At 39.1% G+C, this 22006-nt stretch overlaps 1 protein-coding gene across 5 annotated transcripts in view; it reads right to left on the reverse strand.

Annotated features, from left to right (window-relative positions):
* The window catches only part of TOX3 (TOX high mobility group box family member 3), a 102807-nt gene that overhangs the window by 23371 nt on the left and 57430 nt on the right, over positions 1 to 22006 (reverse strand). For 3 of the 5 annotated variants that reach the window (XR_011537907.1, XM_070611886.1, XM_070611888.1), the window contains exons 2-3: positions 6521 to 6586; positions 2241 to 2495 (exon numbers count right to left, since the gene is read on the reverse strand). Coding sequence is in view for 4 of the 5 variants with exons in the window: in XM_070611886.1 (XP_070467987.1) it covers positions 2241 to 2495; positions 6521 to 6586 (321 nt within the window). In the remaining variant the exon portion in view is untranslated. The remainder of the gene's footprint in view (positions 1 to 2240; positions 2496 to 6520; positions 6587 to 22006) is intronic. The other 2 variants (XM_070611887.1, XM_070611889.1) reach the window with 1 other exon arrangement.

Here is a 22006-nt window from a genome sequence, read left to right on the forward strand (position 1 = left end):
TGAAATAGCCAATGCACACTGGGAAGCCGAATGCATGATGTATAAAGTATTATTTATTATTTTTCTGGTGACCTTCCTAAGGGAAATCTCCGAGGAGCTGCTGTGGAGCATTACGATGGAGCCAGCCAACTCGGTACCCGGAGGGAGATTTAGAAGAACCTTGACATAACCTATTTTTAACCATGCCTCTGGCGATTCTGAATTCAAGTTTATAGGTGAACATGTCAGGTAGTACATAGAACAAAGCCAACGACACATTGTATTCATCATAATTCTGTCCTAGTACATTTTATTTTTTCCAACATTTGTGATTTAAAATCCCATGACATTTCTTCAAGGTGAAATTCTACTAGAATTTTCAACAAGATTAGTTTGTTTCAAGCCAAAATAAATATCATTCAGATTCAGCAAAACCTCAGAAAGGCACCAATAAATGTCATGAGGTCCATGTAAACACCATGACAACAGCATGCACTTAGCTAGAGTACTTATACTTTTAAAAATCAATGAAATAATTCAACTGCTTTAGTGATTAGCAATACATTACAAAAGAAGCATTAAAAATTGAGTCGTCTCTCCCAACGCCAGTCCGTGAAAGCATTGTTCTTTAAGTGTATGTGAATATCATAATTATTTTATGATTCCATCTTTAGTTCTTTCCAATATAGTAAATTCAATTGACCATGAAATGAAATTTCATAGTCAAAATGCCTCCTTTACACTTTTTTATAGCAGCAATAACAGTTTTATAGCTTTAAGGCAAGGTAATTCATCAGATGTTTAATTTAAAGGCAGATTCTCTTATATTATTAATAAATATTTACCAATTTAATAAAGTACACATTTTAGCATGCATTATATGGTCTTTTAACTATTTCTGCAACTTAAATGATTCTCGCTGAGCATCTATGAATCATGGTGAACCCTGGCAAACTCCCCTGGTGCCTAAACACCCTTTTTATTTTTATTATTTCCCAGGCACAACTTTGCAAGCCTGATTGTAGAGGAACAGAGGACCGAACCCTCCATTCTGGTGTCAAAGGGACAAAAATGTAAGAAAGTCCACAGGAAACAATTATTTGTGGTGGCGAGGAACGTTTATGAATACTTAATGACCATTTCCCGACTGTTCACCACATTCTTTTCTGACAAAAAAGTAAAAATAAAAACCCTGATGTTCAGCTCAAACACAAAAGATCACAGGCAAAGAAAATTATGTTGCCGCAATCCTATTTGGGAAAGTAATCTCATATTTCAGAGAGCACACTGAATCTTTGCACCGCTAATCCACTGCATACTTCGCAATCATCTGTTGTTATCTGGGGAATTAACAATGAAACCAATAAACATCACTGGCATGGTCCTAATGTGCAGAGAAATATGTAAACAAACAATAGGATTTGTTTTGTGTTATACCAACACATCTGTTTCATTTTATCAGGGTTTAAAAAAAAGGCCCCCTAAACTATTAATCTTGTTTTAAAATATCTGTTTAGTATCTCACCTAGATAGACACAAATGCATTATATATGATGGTGGAAAAAAACAATCCCAGCAGAAGAGTTTAAAATACTTAAGCAGATTTACTCTGGTGATTGCTGACTATAATTGCACACTAAGAAAAATAGAACCAAAATTATTGCATTAGTAATCCTGGCTCTCTAGAGTGCCTTAGTCGATGTTTACAACAATAAATAACACAATTAGGTATATTTCACACAATCACCCACTCTATATTTTCCTCTGCTGGTTATAAGCAATTATTCTTTTTCCCTTTCTCTTTATCACAGTTTGATATTTCATTTGAGGTAGGAGCAAATCATGTATCATAAACATTACGTTATAATCCAACAAATGCAAAAAAACTAGGCACCTGATGAGGGCTTCCATTTCTAAAATCTCTCCTGGCTAACTTTCAACTCAAGCACACCTCTGGTAAGCCAAAGGCAAGGGAAGATTGGCTGCTTCCAAACCAATGAATCAGACTTCTTAAAAATCATTTCAAATCAGAAGGATTTTGTTGGGTCATCTGCTTTCACGTGACTGTCAACCAACTCAATATCCTCTTGTCCAAACCAGGGATTGCTCTGGCACCTGTGTTTAAATGGCGCGAGGAAGAACAATCCACATGTCCACCAGAAGACAGGCAGGAGCATGTTTCAGAATATGGACTCCCAGAGCTTTACCATGAGAAGTGCAAATGATAAAAAAATACTTTCAACAATAAATTTGGTGCCTACCATATGCAACCCGCTGCTATGAAGCACGCCATCTTGTTCCACGAGATTTCTTGAGATTGTAATGGAAGGAAGATCCAGGCTTTGAGGGGGAAACTGGGGTGTGAATTCACTTCCCTGGGAAGGCAACGGGTCGCTGAGGCCTTGAAAGGGTAGAAGCACATCGGGCATGCCCAGGGTGGGGTCCGACTCTGGAGGAGGTGTGATCGGGGGGATTTCGAACTCTTCATCCCCAAGGCTTGGTGTATGGAATGTCTGCTAAAAGGAAACAGAATATAGATATTTTTATAAGCTGTTCCTATATCTTATTTCTCCTTGGAAGGAAAAAAAACATTTTGCATAAAAACACTACATAGCTAGGCCAAATATTTATTTCTCAAATGAAAACATCTTAAACACAGATTTCCACATATAAAGTTTTGCTGATCATTCTGATTAAAGATTTAAGTCTCATTATCATATGGTTTTAATGGAGTATCAGTATTAACAGTTTTTTAATGTGTACTTAATTAGCAACATCTGTCTTTGTTGTTAGTTGGAGCATCAGCAACATTAGATTTGGCGATATAACAAATTGCCACTTTATTGATATGTTAGTGAAACAGCTCAAACCGCTTACATTATCCACATGCTTCATAAAATGCTGATGATTTTGTGGTGCACACACACAACATTAATCCAGAAGTGAACATTACACATATTTACTTTCTGCCACAACGTATAAAACAAGTAATATTAGATTTGTGGTTTGCTTTTTTAATTTCCTTATTGGTATTTCCCAGGTGCAGTGAATGCTTCTATGGAAATTGTTCCTATTTCTAACACAATATTTTATATAAGAATTATATCAGAGCATATATTAAAAGGTTCCAGTGCTTTTATTTAAACTATAAGGAGAGTTATTTTCTTTTATGTGAAGATTTTGATATGTATTTATCAGAACATTTTCTACCAGTCTTTAACTTTGAAAGACGCTATAGAACGAGCATGGAGATATACTGATATCACTGTACTAACTCCATTGACGTTGCTGACTTACTAAGACAAGCGTTATTTCTCAAGACCTAAGTAAATAATGCACTGTTTCTTCCCTGCTACCTAGATTATTACAGATAGTGTTTTAAATAGGACCTTCTGATGTAAATCAGGGCTGCCTTGCTCAACTACACTAACCATCTCTCTTACAGTAGAACTGGGATTTTGTGGGATGGGAAGGCCAAGGTCTAGGATGTTATTGTCGGTGGGGTGAAGACGTTGGGGGGAGCCACTCAGATATTTTTTATTCCTAGCTCAGAGGGTCAAAGTTATAGTTGACTTACTATTAATAGTATTTTTTGAAGAATGAATTGGTGTAAGATAATTTGAATCTGCTATAATCAGTTAAGAGAACTACTTCAGAGCTGAAAATCATCCTCCTTCAAACTATCAATGATGACATAACTTAATAACCACTTGAGAGAAAATACAAACAAACTCAAGGAAAAAAAACCATTTCTTGCATCTAGAACCTGTCAACTGTGATTTGCATCTCACCAGAAATAAAGAGGTCACAAGCCATGGGAGTCTGTGATGGGACAATGGAACATCTTAAGGTTCTTAGGAGATTCAATATATGCAAAACATTACAGCAAAATAACACATTTGAAAGCCAGAATGAAATATTAGATTTTCTGACATGTTTATTCTAACAATGATCCCCCCAAAAGATGTCAGTTTCTTACTGTGACACTCCAAGTTCTGAAACACAAAGGGAAGAATTGGCCATGAACGTGGTTGGCTAATGAACGTAACCCTATGGCTGCATTTGCCGTTACTTTGGCACTAATGTGGTCTAGTAACAGATGCAACTGTAATTTGTGACTCATTTGCTACCCCATTACTGCTTAATGAAATCTAACATATCACATTAACAATACGGATAAACACTCATTCTTGATATGTGGCATTTGGCTGTTTTCATTACCACTGTAATTAACACTTGAAATATTATTTCAATAAATATTTAAAGTACTTTAAAAATGGTCAGGGTAATCATGACACAGACAGAAAACATCAAGCAAATGTGTGAATTTCAAACTCGGAGTATCCTAGTCTCCACAGTGTTAGCCACAAGGCAACAGCCATGTGAAGGGAATTGGTTTCAGGCAGAATTTCGACTCTACAGCATCAAACCTCAAGTCTCCTTGAATTAGTTTGCACTCATTAAAATGTTAAAAAACCAAATAAATTTACTTTTAATGCAGTGATTGGGAAATTAGGCACATGCTATAACGGAGCGCATTAACATTACTTGGGCTTCGTTTTTTGTTCTAGAAAAAGTGTACAGTGAAATCATTACGTAAGATTACCTCTCAAACACTACCATAAAGCATGTCCTATGCTAGGCAGTCAAAATTAAGGAGGTTTTCATTTTTATTTTGCTAAGGAATAGAAAGAGATGTCATACAGAATATGTCCCTACAGTATAATTTGTCAAAAGATAAATTAATTTTAAGTTAGAATTTAGTATCATACGATATCATAACCTAATAAAATACTAGAAAATTATATTATAATATATAACCAAGAAAATGCTAATAAAATCTTAAACCACTTTTAAAGAGAGGTGATATATTAAATATAAAGTTAATTATTCCTTAGAGAAAACAGTAACCAAATCACTGGTTACCTGAGATTATAAAAATAACCATATAAGACATCACCAAAAAAAGAGACTGATTTTTATAACTATGCCATATGACCAAAATCAGATTAATCATTTGGAGTTTATACAATTACTTTTTACAGATATTGACTTTCCAGTGTTTACCTTGAACATGTTAAAGTAGTATGTACATGGTTAAATACCATCTGTACTGAAATGTTCAAAACATTTGTTCCTTTTGATAAAAATGCAAATCTGGAGAACTGTTGTATCAACATATAACAGCCAATGTCTGACACGGTGAATTATCACAGCTGGAATTAAATTGTCTCTGAACAGCTGCTGGCAGTAGAGCTTTCATCAATGTTTGATTCAAATGTAGGGAAAAAAATCCTACAGAATGAAACATCATGTTGTCCTTACAGATGGGGTTTGTGTTCATTATCACAAACAACACAGCAGCCAGTGCCAAACAATATTCCCTTATCTAGGCTGTCTTCTTGGTTAGAGAGATGACGGTCACTGTAAAAATGATTCATCTACGAGTACCCTTAATTCTTGATTCCCCATTTTTTCTAGTAATTTCTCAAAGTTAATTTCTTTCGTACCACTTGCTTCCCCGTACCAAGATCAAGATCATTTACAAAGCCATTATGATTTTCATTCTCTGGGGTCAAGCTAGTTCAGTTTCCTACATTTGAATGTACCTGGAAAATGAAGACCTTTTATTACAGGAACTGCAAGAGGAAATATTCCATTTGGACCAATTTCACTTCTGTTTGTTATTGTTTTAAAATCTTAAATCTCACATAGTCTACCATTTTTAGGAAACCATTTTCTTGATCTAATCAAGATTGAGGTTTTTCTGGAGGGCAGGCCAATAAGACCACACAATAGCCCTAAGTCAGTAAGTAGGGAAAGCAACAAAAACAGCAACAAGAAGATGTCCGTTGCATCTGCACTGGTAAACAGTAAACAAACTCGGAACCCACACGGTGCTGCCTTTAGATGCCTCACCCACTTTTCCCAGCTATGACCAAGTCTTGGAGCATGCCCACTCATTCATTCACTCATTCGTTCAATATTTATTGAGCACACTCTATGTGCCAGGCACTAGACTAGGCTGTGGGGAATCTAACAAAAAACAAAACACTCATTCTGCATCACTCTCACCAAAGACTTAAGAAACTATAAAACTCTTCTGCCACATCGTTTCCCAAACCACGGCAACTTACTGAAATCATCCCCAGACCTATGTAAAGTTAAAATACTTTCTATTAAAAGTCACTCCCATCCTGGGTTCCAAAATAACTACTTATCTGCTTAGATACCAATATAGTTTGGATAGATAGATAGATTTTATATACTTTCTGATACATTTACTTTCATTTGCATATATATTTCTTTTCATCAAGAGATGTGTGTGAATACCTAACATTCGTAACAGCACATGGACAAGTGATAAAGACTTGTCAGGTTATTTTCTTTTCCAATAGGTTTTTCTTGTCTCACCTCCAAAGTCGTTACCTTGTGCCACATAACAGAGAGATAAATTCAATACTTTGCTTTTCCCTTCAAGCCTCTAAATGATCTAAGTAACACACAAAACATGAAGAGACACATGAAGACAGACACCCACCTCACTGGCTGCAAAGAAAGCGTTGTTTGCCTCGGCCATATTCATGTAGTTATTGTTATTTCCAAACTGAAAGAAAGCAGATTGTTTTATGTTAATATGCAGCATAATACAGAATTCTGAAGGTTTACTTAATGCTCGGATGGGATTTGGAAAGAATGCTGGTGTTACGAGATAAAAGGGTGATTTTACTCAGAGCGAATGTGAACTGTGACAGAGCTTTCAAAGCACTATGCTACATACTGTCGGCTGTTTCCCTCAGAAAATAAAGCATGGAGTTAACCTAACTCTATCATTCTCGAAAACAGTGTTCTTTCTCATCAAGACTAATAGCGAAGGCAGACAATTACAAACATGTGGCCAACTGGTCACTAGTTTTTATGAACTGGCATTTGTCAGGTTAGAAGGAAAAGAGTTTCCAAGAAAATCACCTTGACACATTTTTAAAGCATGTTGGGATTTCACAGCTTACTTTTCAAGAACAGATGTCACAAGTGTGGGTAGGTTAAAACGTGAATTTAAGGGAATAGAATTCAATTCCCAGGACTCAAATTCTATTTTCTGGTGAATGGGGTGTGGCGTGAAGATAAATAAATAATAAGACTAAAGAATATTTTAAAAAATCTCCAAACAGAGTTTAAAACCTATCTATATCCATCAGTGCTATTGAAAACAGTGATATTTAATCTCTCAGTGTAACATTAAGTGCAAAGAGGTTTAAAAAATAAGCAGGGTCCTATGAACACAGCAATTTTTATTTAATTCCCTAACACAATAGCCCATTCATACCACCACAAATAAGACTGTATCAGCATTTCAGACATAAGCTCTTTACTTCTAGAGACCTGTTATCAAAATGTAAAACTTGGAGTTTGGCAGAAATGTATTTTCAGGTTCAGATGGTCTAAGCAGGCACGTTTTGTTGCTTTAAACATTCTCTTATCAGTCTGGCAATATGGAAAGGCTCTGTGAGCATAATTATCTGGAGCTATATTATTTTCATGATTTTTAAATGGTAAAAGAATGCTCTTCTTTTTATAAAGTGTATTATTTCCTTCCTTTAATGCATCAAATAACACATAGGTTTGGTCTCCAAAGGGTGAAATGAATATATCCATTCTCTAACATAAATAGAGCTGGTAATTATTTAAAGTAAAAGGCACAATTTTCCCAAGGAGGGGGAGAGAGAGAGAGAGAGAGAGAGAGAGAGAGAGAGAGAGATGAAGACAAATACACAGATAAATACAGAGAATAAACATAGACATAAACACACAGATATGGAAGACCCACATAATCCTCCACTCAATAAACCCACAAACACTTATTTCCAAGGGGCTCACAGGCCCCAACTCTGAACCTGTAGGATTCGTGCACAGAGGCGGGACTGATGCGCCACACTTTATCATGTCAGGGATCCGAGAACTAAGCAGGATTGATACTAAAGGCTCTCATGCCTACAGAAGCCCAATCCCACCCTGGAAAGCGACACCTAAATATACGCAGACAATGAGCCCGCAGATTCATTTGGATAAGTATCTTCCTAAGGATTTCTGAAAGATGTATTTGTTAGCACTTAAGAAACCCTTTATCTGGCTTCTCCAAAGGCATGCGATACCAAAAACACGTGGTGATAGTTTCACAAATGGAGACATCTCCAAACTCATCAAGTTGTATACGTTAATTTTGCACAGTTTTTGTACGTCCATCATACCTCAATAAAGTGGTTTAAAAATAATTTAAAAATTAAAAACACAGGAGCAGGTACACACACACGCACAGACACTTATTTTCCCCATTTGTCTACAATGTTAAATATATGCAAGAAAAAGTATAGGTTTCTGTCCTGGAATTTTTGATGAATGAATGATCCTAGAATTAAAATCTCAGGCTTCCATTCCGCATGTTCTTTTTGGATGTTGATGAGAACCTGGGTCACCATGCGTGCTCCCGGCACCAACCCCGGCTCCCCAAACGGCCCACAGCCTGCATCACAATTTCAAAGGTACTTAAATGTAGGTTTTGTGGAGGAATTAGAAATCCATTTAAGGCAAACAGCTCATTATCAGAGAGTATTTTTTTTTTAAGATTAAACTCACTTATTATCTAATAGCACCTAAAACAACAAAGAAAAATAAAATGGCTATTAAACTGAGCGCCTAAACAATTCAAAAAACAAATTAAGCTTAGAGTGAAATAAGAACTGGGTTAGAAATCCTCTTCTGAACAGTTAGTATGCGAATGTAATTACTGAAGAAACTACAGCTAATCAGCTGTGAATTGTATCCATTAATTAGTATTTGCCCTGGAGAAATGAGAAGAATCAGTAACCACGCTGGCAGGCGGAGCGCCCAGGAGCCACACGCCGGCCGCGCTGCGTTTAGTCAAGCAGGTGGCTCCAGTGGTCCTCGTAATTTGAAAGCTCTCACCTGAAGGACTGAGCTAGAATTACAAAGCACTCCTTGCATATCTTTTGTATCTATATAAGGCCTTAATTAATGGCTTTTAATTTGGAAACACTTGGCGATCAGGCGGGAACAGTTATAAATCATTTCAAATAAAAGCAAAGCTTTCTATTCTGTTTTGGGTAAAATATCTCCTCTACAAAGATGGCTTCAAACGTTGACTTGTTGCAGCCAACTGTCTTTCTCCTGCGCAGGTGGCTGGGCCCCCGGGTTAGAGTGGAAGAGGAGTTAGATAAAATAGAGGACACCCAGTTAAATTTGACTTTCCAGTAAACAACTTTTATTTTTTTTTAGTATAAGTATGTCTCATGTACTCTTTGGGATATACTTATACTAAAAAAGCATTCTTTATTTATCTGTGATTCAAATTTAACTGGGTGTTGAGTATTTATTTGCTAAATCTGGCCACCCTGCTGTGGGTGGCTAACCCGGTCAGGATAAAAAGAACATCACTTTCCATTTGCTTAACCTTATCTAGTAACGCTAGCTTAATTTTATTTGTTTGAAAATGTGACCTATGAATCCTGCTTTACTTGTTTTGCGTAAGAACAGATCTGATTCTGAGAAAAAAAGTGATCCTTTGGGGAAGATCTCTGATATAATGACCTCAGAACAATTAACTTTAAACAAATTGTGTACAATTAAATTTGCTGTATGTTCTAAGAGACAGTGACATTGGTAAACACATTATATTACCAAAAACTCCCTAGGTCCATGAAGGAAGCAGCCCTAACTATGTTCACCACTCTCTCCCCACGAACCAACAACAATGCCTGGCATATTGTAAGCACTGAAGGGAGGCAGGGAGAAAGGTCGATCACCTTTTAACTTCAGTGTCTCAGAAGCACCCATCCTAACTGGAGTAATTTTCTCACTTACTTTTTTCATGATGATAATGACAGTAACAGCAGTAAGTGTTCACCCAGTGAAGCCCTCTCCATACACTATTTCATTTAACTTTCCAAAGTGGGACTAAATGTAATTTATTTGCTCAACAACCAGTTAGATAAATGTAAGCACTATCCCCATTTTAGGGATGAACAGACTGAGGCTTTGAGGGGTCACGCACTGGCCCCAGGTCACAGATTCAAACCTGGAGGTCTGGCATCCCTCCTGCCTCACCATCTCCATCACCCACATTCCAGCATCCACAAAACCTTGAACATTTCAGTTAGTGATCAATTCAATCTTAAAACTTTATTTTTATTGATCTTACTCAAAAGTAGAATTTCCAAGGGGTTTTAGTCTGGGAAGGTACCTCGGCTAATGAAACTCCTCAAGAAAAGGGTTCCACAGCCCAGTAAGTTTGGGAAAGGCTGCAGACCACTGCCCTCTCTGACGATCACAATGCCCATTATAAAGTTAAAGGCTGTGAGAAGCCCTGCACTTCACTCATTCAGCAAATGTTTGTGTGCCTATGTGCAAGGCACTGTGCGGGGCACTGGAGACAAAATGGTCAACAGGATGACAAGGTTCCTGCTTGAATGGAGTGTATATCTTTCTGTAAATGGGAGACACTAACCCCTCCCCCGCAAATTTGCTGTGGAACACTTGCTTTTGTTTCCCCCACAATACCCTGTAGGAACACACTTTGAAACCTTGTTCCCAACTCTTTATTGACAGTATTCTTTGATTTTCCCTGAATCCTTCTTTATAATATCCAAATTTTGCACCATGGTAAAGTTCATGAATTTTGTGAATCAACTAAATAAGAATTTCTAAATTATGCAGCCTAAATTGCCTTAATTTGTCCCATTTCCAAACTTTCTGGATGGTAACTCTCCATTAATGCTCCTTTGAAGACCGCCTCCTCACTATAAGGTTCCTCTATGCGATTTCAAGAGTCAAAACAAAACATTTCAGATAGACTAAGTGAATATCAGCTGAAACAGAGCGTTAACTACTCTGAAGAGCATACGAAAACATTATGAAAGAAACAGGCCAATTCCAACTGTTTCAAAGAGCTTATGTGGTGGGGGAAATGGCCACTGTGAGGCAGGGGCATTTAGGAGGTACGCTGCTGATCGGTCCTTTCCACTTTGATAGGCTCTAATAGATGTGATCCCCAAAGATATAATCCCCAAAGATATAATTATAAAGCAGAACTAAATTACTCTGCGTGTCGAACTTCTGTATCTTAATAATTTCACAAAAGAACATCTTCATTGTACTTAGAGGTAGATTTGCTTTTGCTGCTTGATGAGTAATTATAGCTTTGGCAAATACAATTTATGAAGGACATCAATTAAAAAGGAGCATTGCAGGACTTAAAAAAAAATTTATTAAAGACCATCGTGTTCGTAGCCTGTCTAACCGTGTGAAGTGCCAAAGCAAATTAATGGAGATGGTTAAGTGTAGCTCGCCCGGTGAAAGGCTTGGAAGAAACTGGAACAGCACAGACAATAACCCCATCTGTAATGACAAGACGAATACTTCAGCTTGATGAGTCCACACAACATCGTTTTCACTGAAATTATTTTGACACCCATGTGAAGAATTGTATAGACTTCTAAGAAAGCAGCATTAACTACAGGGTCTCAAACAGCTAAATGGCACAAATTTAATCCTAAAAAAAAAAGATAATCCTTCGAATTCTCTTTTCTTTTTTCCCATTAGATTTGTTAGCAGACACCATCCAATTTGATGCCTCAGTAAGGACATCTGTCAAGTTGCTTACACAAATGAACTGTGCCATCATGGATCAAGTGTGCCAAGCACGGTCACATGATGGAAAAGGCTGCATTGCAAAGTTTACACACTCTCAAAGGCTCTGTTAACCAGTCTGCGGAAAAGAACTTACCGGAGATAATCAAGTTTTAACCATTTTCAGCAGTGGTAATCCATTCCAAGATATAAAGCCCAAAAGAGTGAACACAAGCCCAATATGACAATTGATAAGAATACTGATGATTATCAGGGGTGGATCTGGAGCGCCAGGAAACAAAGAATGACTTAGTGAACAAAGACAGTCTATACCAAAGGTTAGGGGTTTAACAATAGTCTGGAAACAAAAAACTGCAAACAATGGGCTATGAGGTATAATGAGCCCGAGAATATATACACTCACACACACATATACACACTGTTCTGGTCATTATGTATACACTACAATTATATAGAGAATTATGCACGCATGTATAATTATACATATGCACACACATAGATACATGCACACATACATTAATGGGTTCAAATACAAAGCAAGATTTTTTTTAAGAAAATAAAGTTTCAAAAATATTATTTGCCTTCCATATGCTAAAAATTCCTAGATAATTATCTCCTGAGCGCTAGACTCATATATACAGCTGCCTACAGCACTTGTACTTGGATGTCAACAGGCATCTCCATCATTATGAGCAAAACGGAATTCCTCACCTTCTCCCCAAACCTGCTCCACCCACAGCCTTCCCTAGGTCCCTTGATGGGAAAGGGATTCAGTGCTGGTGACTTGAGCCAAAAATTATCCTTGAATCCACTCTTTCTCTCTCCCTTCCCCCATCAGATCATCAAAAGATTGTGCTGGCTCATCTTCCCAATTATTCCCAAAGCTGATCACTTGTCACAACCTACACTAGATTCACGCAGGCTCAAGCCACGCATTCCCTCCTGGATCGTTGCCGCAGCTTCCTGGCAGGTCCCGCTGGCTCTCCCACGCTCCCAACGGTCTCCTCTCAGCACAGAGCCACAGAGATCCTTTGAAAATCTAAGTCAGATCACATCACTCCTCAGAACTTTCCAACGGTTTCCTATTCACTCAGCAAAGAAGCCCAAGACCTTACAGTGGCCCGCGTTTCTTCTTGGACCCTTGGCCAACATTCCCCTCCTGGCTCATCCTCCTCTAGCCCTGCTGGCCTCCTTGCTGTTCCTTCAATACCCCAGACACGGTCTCAGCTCAGGGCCTTTGCACTGGCTGTTCACTCTGCCCCGACTGTCATCCCTCCAAATATCCCCATGGCTTGCTCACTCTCTCTTTTACAGTCTTTTCTCAAATGTCAACTTCTCTCTGACTATCCTATAAAATTTCTTTGCAGCCCTCCTCCAGATCCAGCACTCTCTACCCCTCTTCCCCTACTCAGTTTTTTCCATAACACTTTTCAACTATATTATATAACATAACATAGTTTTTGTCCTTCTCCCCCCACTAAAATGTAAATTTAATGAGGATAAGAATGTGTTGTCTGTTATTTACACTGATGTCCCAGAGCCAAGAAGAGTGTTTGATAAATAGTAGGTGTTCAGTAAACCTCTACTGAATGAATGGATTCCTAGAAGTGAAATGATGGTATGCATAATTGTTCTCCAAGCCAAGCAGGGCACGGTATAAGCACGTGAAGTTCAAGTGAAAAGGAGAAACCAAGCGTCTATCATCATGGGTCCCTCCACAAACCACACCTATGGGCAAAAAGTGGTAACAGGTAGAATTATATAGTCTAATAAAATTAATATTTTAAACACTAGAGCTAATTCACTTGAAAAAAAAATCTTAATTCTAGAAAATGCACTAACCCTTTTATAGAAAAGATATAGAGGCCTACATGGCTGGGGTTGGAGTGTAAGGATGGTGTCTCAAGTGACTGGAAACAAGCTGCAATGAACAACACAGCTTCTGACCTGCAGGCAAAAAGCTGAGAAGAGAACACTAGTCTAACATCAATGGGGCAAGAATTTGAGTATTAAACTTGATGGCTGATTTTTTTTTTAATTTAAAATATTCTGGTTTTTAATATTTTTTCTTTATAGTCTAGGTCAGCGTTCCTCAAAGTGGGCTGCTAGGGACCACAGAATAACCAGATGCCTGTTAAAAACACAGCTTACTGGCCCCAGCCTGGATTCACTGTCTCAGAATCTCTAGGCAATAGGGGCCCTAAAAGTCTCTATTTTTAATCAGCTTCTCAGGAACTCGAAACACAGTAATATTTGAAAACTACTAGCCTCATTCATTTTAGAGTAATGTGGTGGAAATTTCTTTTCTTTTCTTTTTTTAAAGATTTTTTTTTTCCTTTTTCTCCCCAAAGCCCCCCAGTACATAGTTGTATATTCTTTGCTGTGGGTCCTTCTAGTTGTGGCATGTGGGACACCACCTCAGCGTGGTTTGATGAGCAGTGCCACGTCCGCGCCCAGGATCTGAACCAACAAAACCCTGGGCCGCCTGCAGCGGAGCACGCAAACTTAACCACTCGGCCACGGGGCCAGCCCCGGAAATTTCTTTTTATAAGCAAATCTTCCCATACATCTGAGGATGATCTTACTGAAACGCTGATGCAGCACAAGCTGTTTTGTTTGGAGCAACAAAGGTGTAGCTCGAGTATTTACAATCTCTTCTCGCCTTCCTCGCTTATAGGAAAACGCAATCATTTGTGAGGTGACCATCCGCCCCCTCTTCCACCCTCATCACCAGAAGAAGGAACAGGAACATGCTCAGTTGGACCAACTAGGAAATGCAAGCTCCACTGTCAGATCCTCAACGAGTTCTGTGGACCCACACGAGGAACAACAATGCCTAAACATATGGACGCTACCCAAACACGGAGGCCTTTGGATTTTCATGATCTGGACACATTTGAGTCTGTGAATTGCATAACCATCTGGACTAGTTAGAAGTGGCAAGAAAAAAAAACACCCTCTCAAACCCAACTGCACTTGTTTAATATCAGAAAAACAAATATAAGTAGAGGAGAAGATATGAAGCTTCCCAAATCACGTTTTCCTTTTAGCAAAAATGGAGCAGTCTTTGGGATTGGCCCAGCAACCAAGCATCACCAATATTCAGAGAATGGGAAAAGAAGGCCGATTTACCCTAAACACACACCAAACAAAAAAAAGGCAATGGTAACTCATACGTTGTTAAGTGACCACAACTTTTGTGTAATTCTGGTTTAACTCCTTCCTCCCAAAAGCTGTACCAACACTTAACTGAGTACCTATTAGATGCTAATTAATAGGATATATTTGGGGAATATATCTACCTTTCTGTAGATTTCGAGAAGTAGAAGTAGAGGATACGACTGTTGCTTTGAAGAGATGACATCTCAGTTAGGGTGATGGGACAAAAACATCTATCAACCTAAGGGCCAAGTCAATGAGTGACACTGACAAATAGTCTGCAAGTTTAGGAGAAGGAATCAAAAGGGAATGGCTTTTCAGAGGAACAAGTCTCGACCCAAAGAAGAAGGCAGGAGGAGGGGCCGTCCCAAGCAGAGAGAATGCCGTGGGCGAAGCTGCAGACCTAACTGTGCACAGGCTTTGTTCAAAGAACAAAGCAGAGATCAATTTGGCCGCAGGGGAGGTGCCAGGTATTGAGAGAAGGGGAGGGAAGTGGGAGAGACGGTAGACAGCCAGGCTCTCGAGGGCCCTGAAGGCCAATCTAAATATTTTGAAAGGTACTGAAGCAGAAGGTCCATGGAAGATTTTGTTGGAGGCAGGAGGTAGAGGGATGTAAAACCCACATTGGAGCACATGCATGGTCTGAGGTGCCCAAAATTAGTACTGAGAAAGACTGGAAGCATGGAAACCAGTTAAGAACACTTCAAGGAGGCCATGAGGTTGCAGACGTCTAGACTCAGCAGAGGCAACAGGACGAAGAATGAAATACAGAGAGTATTTCATCACGAGTCAGACTAACTGGCTTTGAACTCCAATCCCTCCAAACTGTTCTGGGAGAGGAGGCAAGTCACCCAACTCGTCTTAAGGACACCTTCAAATCCCCGCTGAACTACTTGCTAGCCATGTAACTGTGCACAAGCTATTCAGCCTCTGCGTGGTTCAGTGTCCCCATCTGTAATACCTGGACAAGAACAGCATTCGCCTCATCCTGGGAGTGTTGAGGGCTAAATGGGTTAGTGCACATAAAGCTACCTTTTCTGTCTGTACTAACATTTCAATGAGCCTTGTAGAAACCAAAACAGACTAAGCATATCTGTTTTACAAACTGCTGTACGTTATATGACAGTACAGCAGAGTTTTACTACTTAAATAACTCCAATGGCTTCCCAATGATATTTGCAGTAAAATCCAACTCCTGTCCACGGGCTACAAGTTCCCACATGATCTGACTGCTGGTTCCTTCTCTAGCTCCCTCCTAAGAGGGCCACTCTCACCACTGAGCTCCAGGCACACTGCCTTGGCTGTTCCTTTATCCTTTCTCTGGGCCTGCTGTCCACACTGCCAGGACCACCCTCCCTTCTACCCTTACTTTATGTAGCTTTCTGCTTACTATCTCCTCTTCCCCAGAGGCCTCCCCAGATCAGCTTGGCTAACATCACCCACACACCCTATCCTCACTTGTCTATTCTTCTGCTTTATATCCCTTCTGGGTACTTGTCACTACCTGACTTCACTGCATTTAGCTGTCTGTCTCTGTACTGTCTCTCGCCTCACTAGAGTGGAGAGTCCATGATGAAAAGTGATTCATCTGGTTCCATGCGTTTCCTCCGGCCCTAGCTGGTCCATGGTAGGAGGTGCTCAGTATCTATTTGTTGAGTGTATGAGTAAATGAATGAGGCAGAGAGATGTAAGTTCACATCCCAGCGCTCTCACTTACAGGCTGGGGATCATCAGGTAAGTTGCTTCACGTTACCTCTCTGAATTTGTTTCCTCATTCCTAAAGACGAAAGGGTAAAACTCCAAGGGACTGGGCCGTGTAAGGAGAAGTAAGGCAGCACAAAGCCCCCAGCAAAGGGTCTCATACTGGAGAGGCACTTGATACATGTCAGAGAGCTGAGAGTTAGGAGACAAGAAAGGTTGGAATTCGATAATCTGGAAAAACAAATGGATGGTTGAAACATTTTATGTAATATTTATTGTCTACAATATAAAAGACAATACAAAGGACATAACGGCTAATCTTGAATAAAAATATGTGAACAAGACTCAGTTTGCACCCAAGCAGAGCTCTAATGGAAAAGACACCAAGGACGCCACAAGGCCGGCGCTACACCAGGCATATATGCACGGCACTCCCCCTACAAAGGTAGCAGCAGTTTCCAAATAAGAGGATCCATCTGAGTGGGGTCTTGAAGGATGTGTAAGAGATTGCCTGTGAGACAAGAGCACTTGGGCTAAGGCCTAAAGTCATAAAAGTGGGCCTGGCAGACCAGGAAATGGGGATGCACACATTCTTGGCAGAGAGGACAGAGGGAGGGTTGAAATGGGAGCCAGCATGTACTGCCTATACTGTGGAAAGGTTTAGTCTGTAAAAATGCTGTATCAATAAAAGGAAACATGCACATGTTTGTAGGTGGAGGAAAGACTAAACACAGAGAAGGAAAATCAGTCGACAATAAGCAGAAGATAAGATTCGGAGTATAACTTCCAGAAGGTAAGAATAATGCCTATTCTGTGTGTCTTCTGTTGTAATTGGCAAACTATAGACATCTTTTATATAATGACAGCAACTTGTAAAACAGATGTGCTTGGTCTGTTTTGGTTTCTTGAAAACCACTGAAATGACAGTGAAGAGTAGCCATTAGTCTGGATGGAGAAGGTGGCTACTTTCTTTGATGTCACTGTAAGAACCAGAAAGACCCGTTCCTCTGGCCCCCAGAGATCTGACACACATGTGCAAATTTCCCTTACTAGCAGTATGGGTTTAGAAAGGGCTGTGTCCCATGATAAATTCCAACATCCTGGAAGAAATAACAACTCAGCTGTCCTCTGTGATGGGTTCTTTATGTGAATTCATTTATAGAAAGGAGATTCACTGGTGAACACAGTAGGTATCACCTTCAAGGATGCTCAGAAAACAATTCCTTGGAAAAGCCTTTCTTGGCACCACTGTGTCGACCTCTGGCTACACTGGATTCCCCTTCTCCAAGCTCCAAGACAACCTGTACATCATTCCACATTATGCTAAAATAATCTATTTCTGGGTCTGCCTCCCTTCAGGGTAGCGGCTGTATGTGCCTCATTGGCCACTGCAGTACCATGGCCTGGCACACAGTAGGTACTCAACTGATAATGCAACAGCCTCAGGATCAACCTCAAGGGTACTTGCAATTGGCAGCTTCAGTGCGGTTAAAGACGTCTAACTAAGCCATTTATGTTTCTGTGCACATGACTCCATTCACATCAAATTCAGATGAATCCTTGCTATGGTTTGCCAAAGGACCACCAAGTCTTAAAACAAAATATATGGAAAGCCATATAAGATAAAATCTGAGTTATTTTCCTCATACTGCCAGACTTTGTAGTTCATGCTGCAATCAAATGACTAAGGACCTTAGAGACTTTCTGCTGAACACAAACTTTAAGGTCTCTAATGACGCGCCACATTTACAGTGACCGCCCTGAGCAAGTCTCCTGGGCCTTACTTCTTACACAACCGTATGAAATTTAAATGTGAAAAAGGAACAACAAATTAAGTAAAATGTTCCTGAGTATTTTTAAATGAAAACATTTTAACTAATTACTTTAGTTCAGTAACCAAACTCTACCAACCAACAGTACAACACACGTTCTCTAATGTCAATCAACCCCTCGACTTATGATTTGGGATGAATTCCATCAAAACATCAGTGACTTCCTAGATTGTCTTCCATGCTTTGATCTCTAAAGTATAAAATTTAATGCTTTTAAAGATTTTTACTTTTTTCCTTTTTCTCCCCAAAGCCCCCTGGTACATAGTTGTATATTCTTAGTTGTGGGTCCTTCTAGTCGTGGCATGTGGGATGCCACCTCAGCGTGGCTCGATGAGTGGTGCCATGTCTGTGCCCAGGATTCGAACCGACGAGACACTGGGCTGCCTGCAGCGGAGCACGGGAACTTAACCACTCGGCCACGGGGCCGGCCCAAAATTTAATGCTTTTAGACCACATCATGTTCAGGTGCCTAAAACAAATATACTAACATATAGATGCAGAGGAAGCTATACATATAGACATCCAGATATAAATATTTAGGTATACAGATCAGTGATTCTCAACCAGGGGCAATTTTGCTCCCCTACCCCCAGGACATCTGACAATGTCTAGAGAGAATTTTTATTGTCATGACTAGGGCATGCATCTATCATCTAGTGGATAAAGGCCAGGGATGTCGCTAGAGATCCTATAATGTACAGAGCAGTTCCCACAGCAAAGAATTATCCTGTCCAAAATGTGCCAAGACTGAGAAACCCTGATATAGATCAATCTATATATTAAGCATAAACAAAAAGCATTTAAAGTATTTTAAAATAAATATTATAGGATCATTGCTTCTACCCTATCCAAACATAATCAGCGTTTTTTCTGTCAAGTGGGCATTATGCTGACTTTGGATATATCTACTTAGAAGATTATTGACTGCAATCAAAGATTATCTTAAATGTGTTTCAAATGTGTATCAACTACTTGGTTGTCAGCTACGAAGCTTTCCATTTATATAAATACCCAGTTGCTTTTTTTTCCCTTGCTGCAAGTCAGTCAAGAAATAGACACAGTTTAACATGATATTCTAAGGCTAACATTTAAAAAAAGATCAATAAACCTATAAATTCTTCCTGAAGAATCATAAGTGACTTAATGTGTTTATTTTCCAGTTTCAATCATATTTGATAAACCAAATGTTGTAAGCTTACTTAACTCAAAAGTCATCAATGATAAGAAGTTCACAAGCATATACAATATATAATCATTTAAATCAAACGGGATTACATGAGGTCTATTAATTCATATCTATCATTTCCAAAAGTTTACAAACAAGTCTTGGATGCTCCTGGCTCTGGTCTGGCTATCGCAGCACGTCAGGGCTAGTGTTGCAAAGCGTGATGGGGGGGAGCTTTTGCTCACACTGCAAGAATATCTTGATTACATACATTTTTCTGTGATTTTACGATTGCTTGAATTCTGTAGGGACGTTTCACCAGATGGGTGATCATATAGCTTTCATTAGTTCTCTGCATCTTACCAGTTAAGTTTGTTTATTTATCTAAACCTTTCCGAGGAAAGGGCTCACACGAGACTCTGAATCCCACTTCTGGTAAGGTCCCAGGCAGGAGGGAGGGAAATTACTTTTTTCCCAACCAACTATTCTGAAATCAGCAACTTAAGATTTTCTATCTTATATTTATTTTAGAAGGAGGGCTTTTTTTTCCCCCTAGACCTATATTTTAATTAGTTCGAGTATGAGGCTAATGGTTCTTTAAACACAAGCATAAAATGAAATTCCTTCAAAGTAGGGGCCGTTGGCTTTCATCTTGAAGACAAATAATGGAATTCAGTCAAGATGTCAGTGTTAATCTACCATACAGCACAAACTTATTTTAGCATTTTACATAAAATAACCATGAATTTAAGTATTCCTAAATAAGGGAGGCACTTTATTCTTGGAATCCCAAACAGTCCTTGTATACGAATACACTCAAGATTACCTTAAACATTTCCTTGCATGAATTTAAAAAGATATGATTATACAGCAATTCGTAAGCAGCTCTTCTTAAATCATCTATCAAATTTTACTCACTTCAGCAAAAATCAAATTCTATTTCAGAAGAGTGACTCAACAATATGGAGGCGAATTATATCAAGTTGTAAATGCAAAAGTGACCAAAAAGGAGATAAAACAGACATAAAAATCGGAAAACAAGCATAAAGGGATATTAGTGAGGCTGGATTTGAACCTAAAGACAGTATGTGAATACTATCTAAAAACATACTAGCCCTCTTGACATGCCACAGTTAAAATGCAGCCTAGTGGGGGAAGAAATATTTGTTTAGAAACTTAAAAAAAAAAAGGCAAATTACTTGGCTTTAAAGTAAACTGTTAGCACCTTATTTACGGTGACTCTAGCAAAGTGCACATATTATCAACGTATACTGACTCCATTTATTCCTAGAAAGAGAATTTTTTTTCACATTGCTACTAGCGGAAGAATATATATGGCACAAAGGAAAAATTACTACACATTCCACAGTGCTGGTTAATAACTGAGGGAAAAAGTAAGATCTATCATAAAGCCTATCTATAAATTTCTTTGGCCATCACAAAAATAAGTTAGAGGTATGATTTTTTTTTTTAAAGAACTGCAGCTGCCTTCATATCAAGATTAATATTGAAAATAAACCCCATATAATAGGGCTCCTGGGATAAGTAACAGATTCCATGAGGGATGTCCATCTGGCATTCACCATAAGCTGCTCCCTTCTCCACTGTGCTGTCTAAACACACTATAGCCAAAATAAGCACTCACAGAAAGCCCACATCCTCAAAAACTACACATCTCACCCAAATTTTCTCTGTCTTTAATAAGATTATAAAGAGGTGAAGCTGGCTATCCTAATGTACAACTGAAAAAAAAAAAAAAAACAAAACATCAGATTTCTCCATGGGAAAATAAACGCTCCAGAGACAACAGGAAATATGTTATATTAAGTCAAAGTTCTTGACTCTTGTGTTGACTAGAAGAGAAGAGCTGAGAAAACACCGACAGGCTTGCCTCATTCCAGCACTGAACAATCAGAAACTCCCCGCATGTGCCTTTTGAAAACACGTGCCCAGGTGCCCACCCATCCACTGTTGTGCAAAATTTTTTAAAGTTGCTTCCTCTACCACTCAGGGCAGTTTTTAATACAAGAAAAGTAACTTTACCAAAGGGATAAGATTTAACTTCTAATGGGAGAACCTGAAGATGATGCTTCATGTGGTCATCTAGAACTAGATAAAGTGTCGCTTGGTAGCAAATATTGAGCAAGGAATCTTTTTTCTTTTTTTTGAGGAATATTAGCCCTGAGCTAACATCCACTACCAATCCTCCTCTTTTTGCTGAGGAAGACTGGCCCTGAGCTAACATCCGTGCCCATCTTCCTCTACTTTATATGTGGGACGCCTGCCACAGCATGGCTTGACAAGCAGTGTGTAGGTCTGCTCCTGAGATCCGAACTGGTGAATGCCACGCTGCCGAAGTGGAACACGTGAACTTAACTGCTGCACCACCAGGCCAGCCCCTGACCTAGGAATCTTCACCCTGGTCTTGAGAAATCTAAATGATGTTAGGTCTAGATAATAACATGGAGTTTTACAAAGCAGCAGGAATACTGAAGCAGAAAACATA

This window comes from Equus przewalskii, chromosome 3 (genome assembly GCF_037783145.1).
Source record: "Equus przewalskii isolate Varuska chromosome 3, EquPr2, whole genome shotgun sequence".
NCBI classification, from domain to species: domain Eukaryota; kingdom Metazoa; phylum Chordata; class Mammalia; order Perissodactyla; family Equidae; genus Equus; species Equus przewalskii.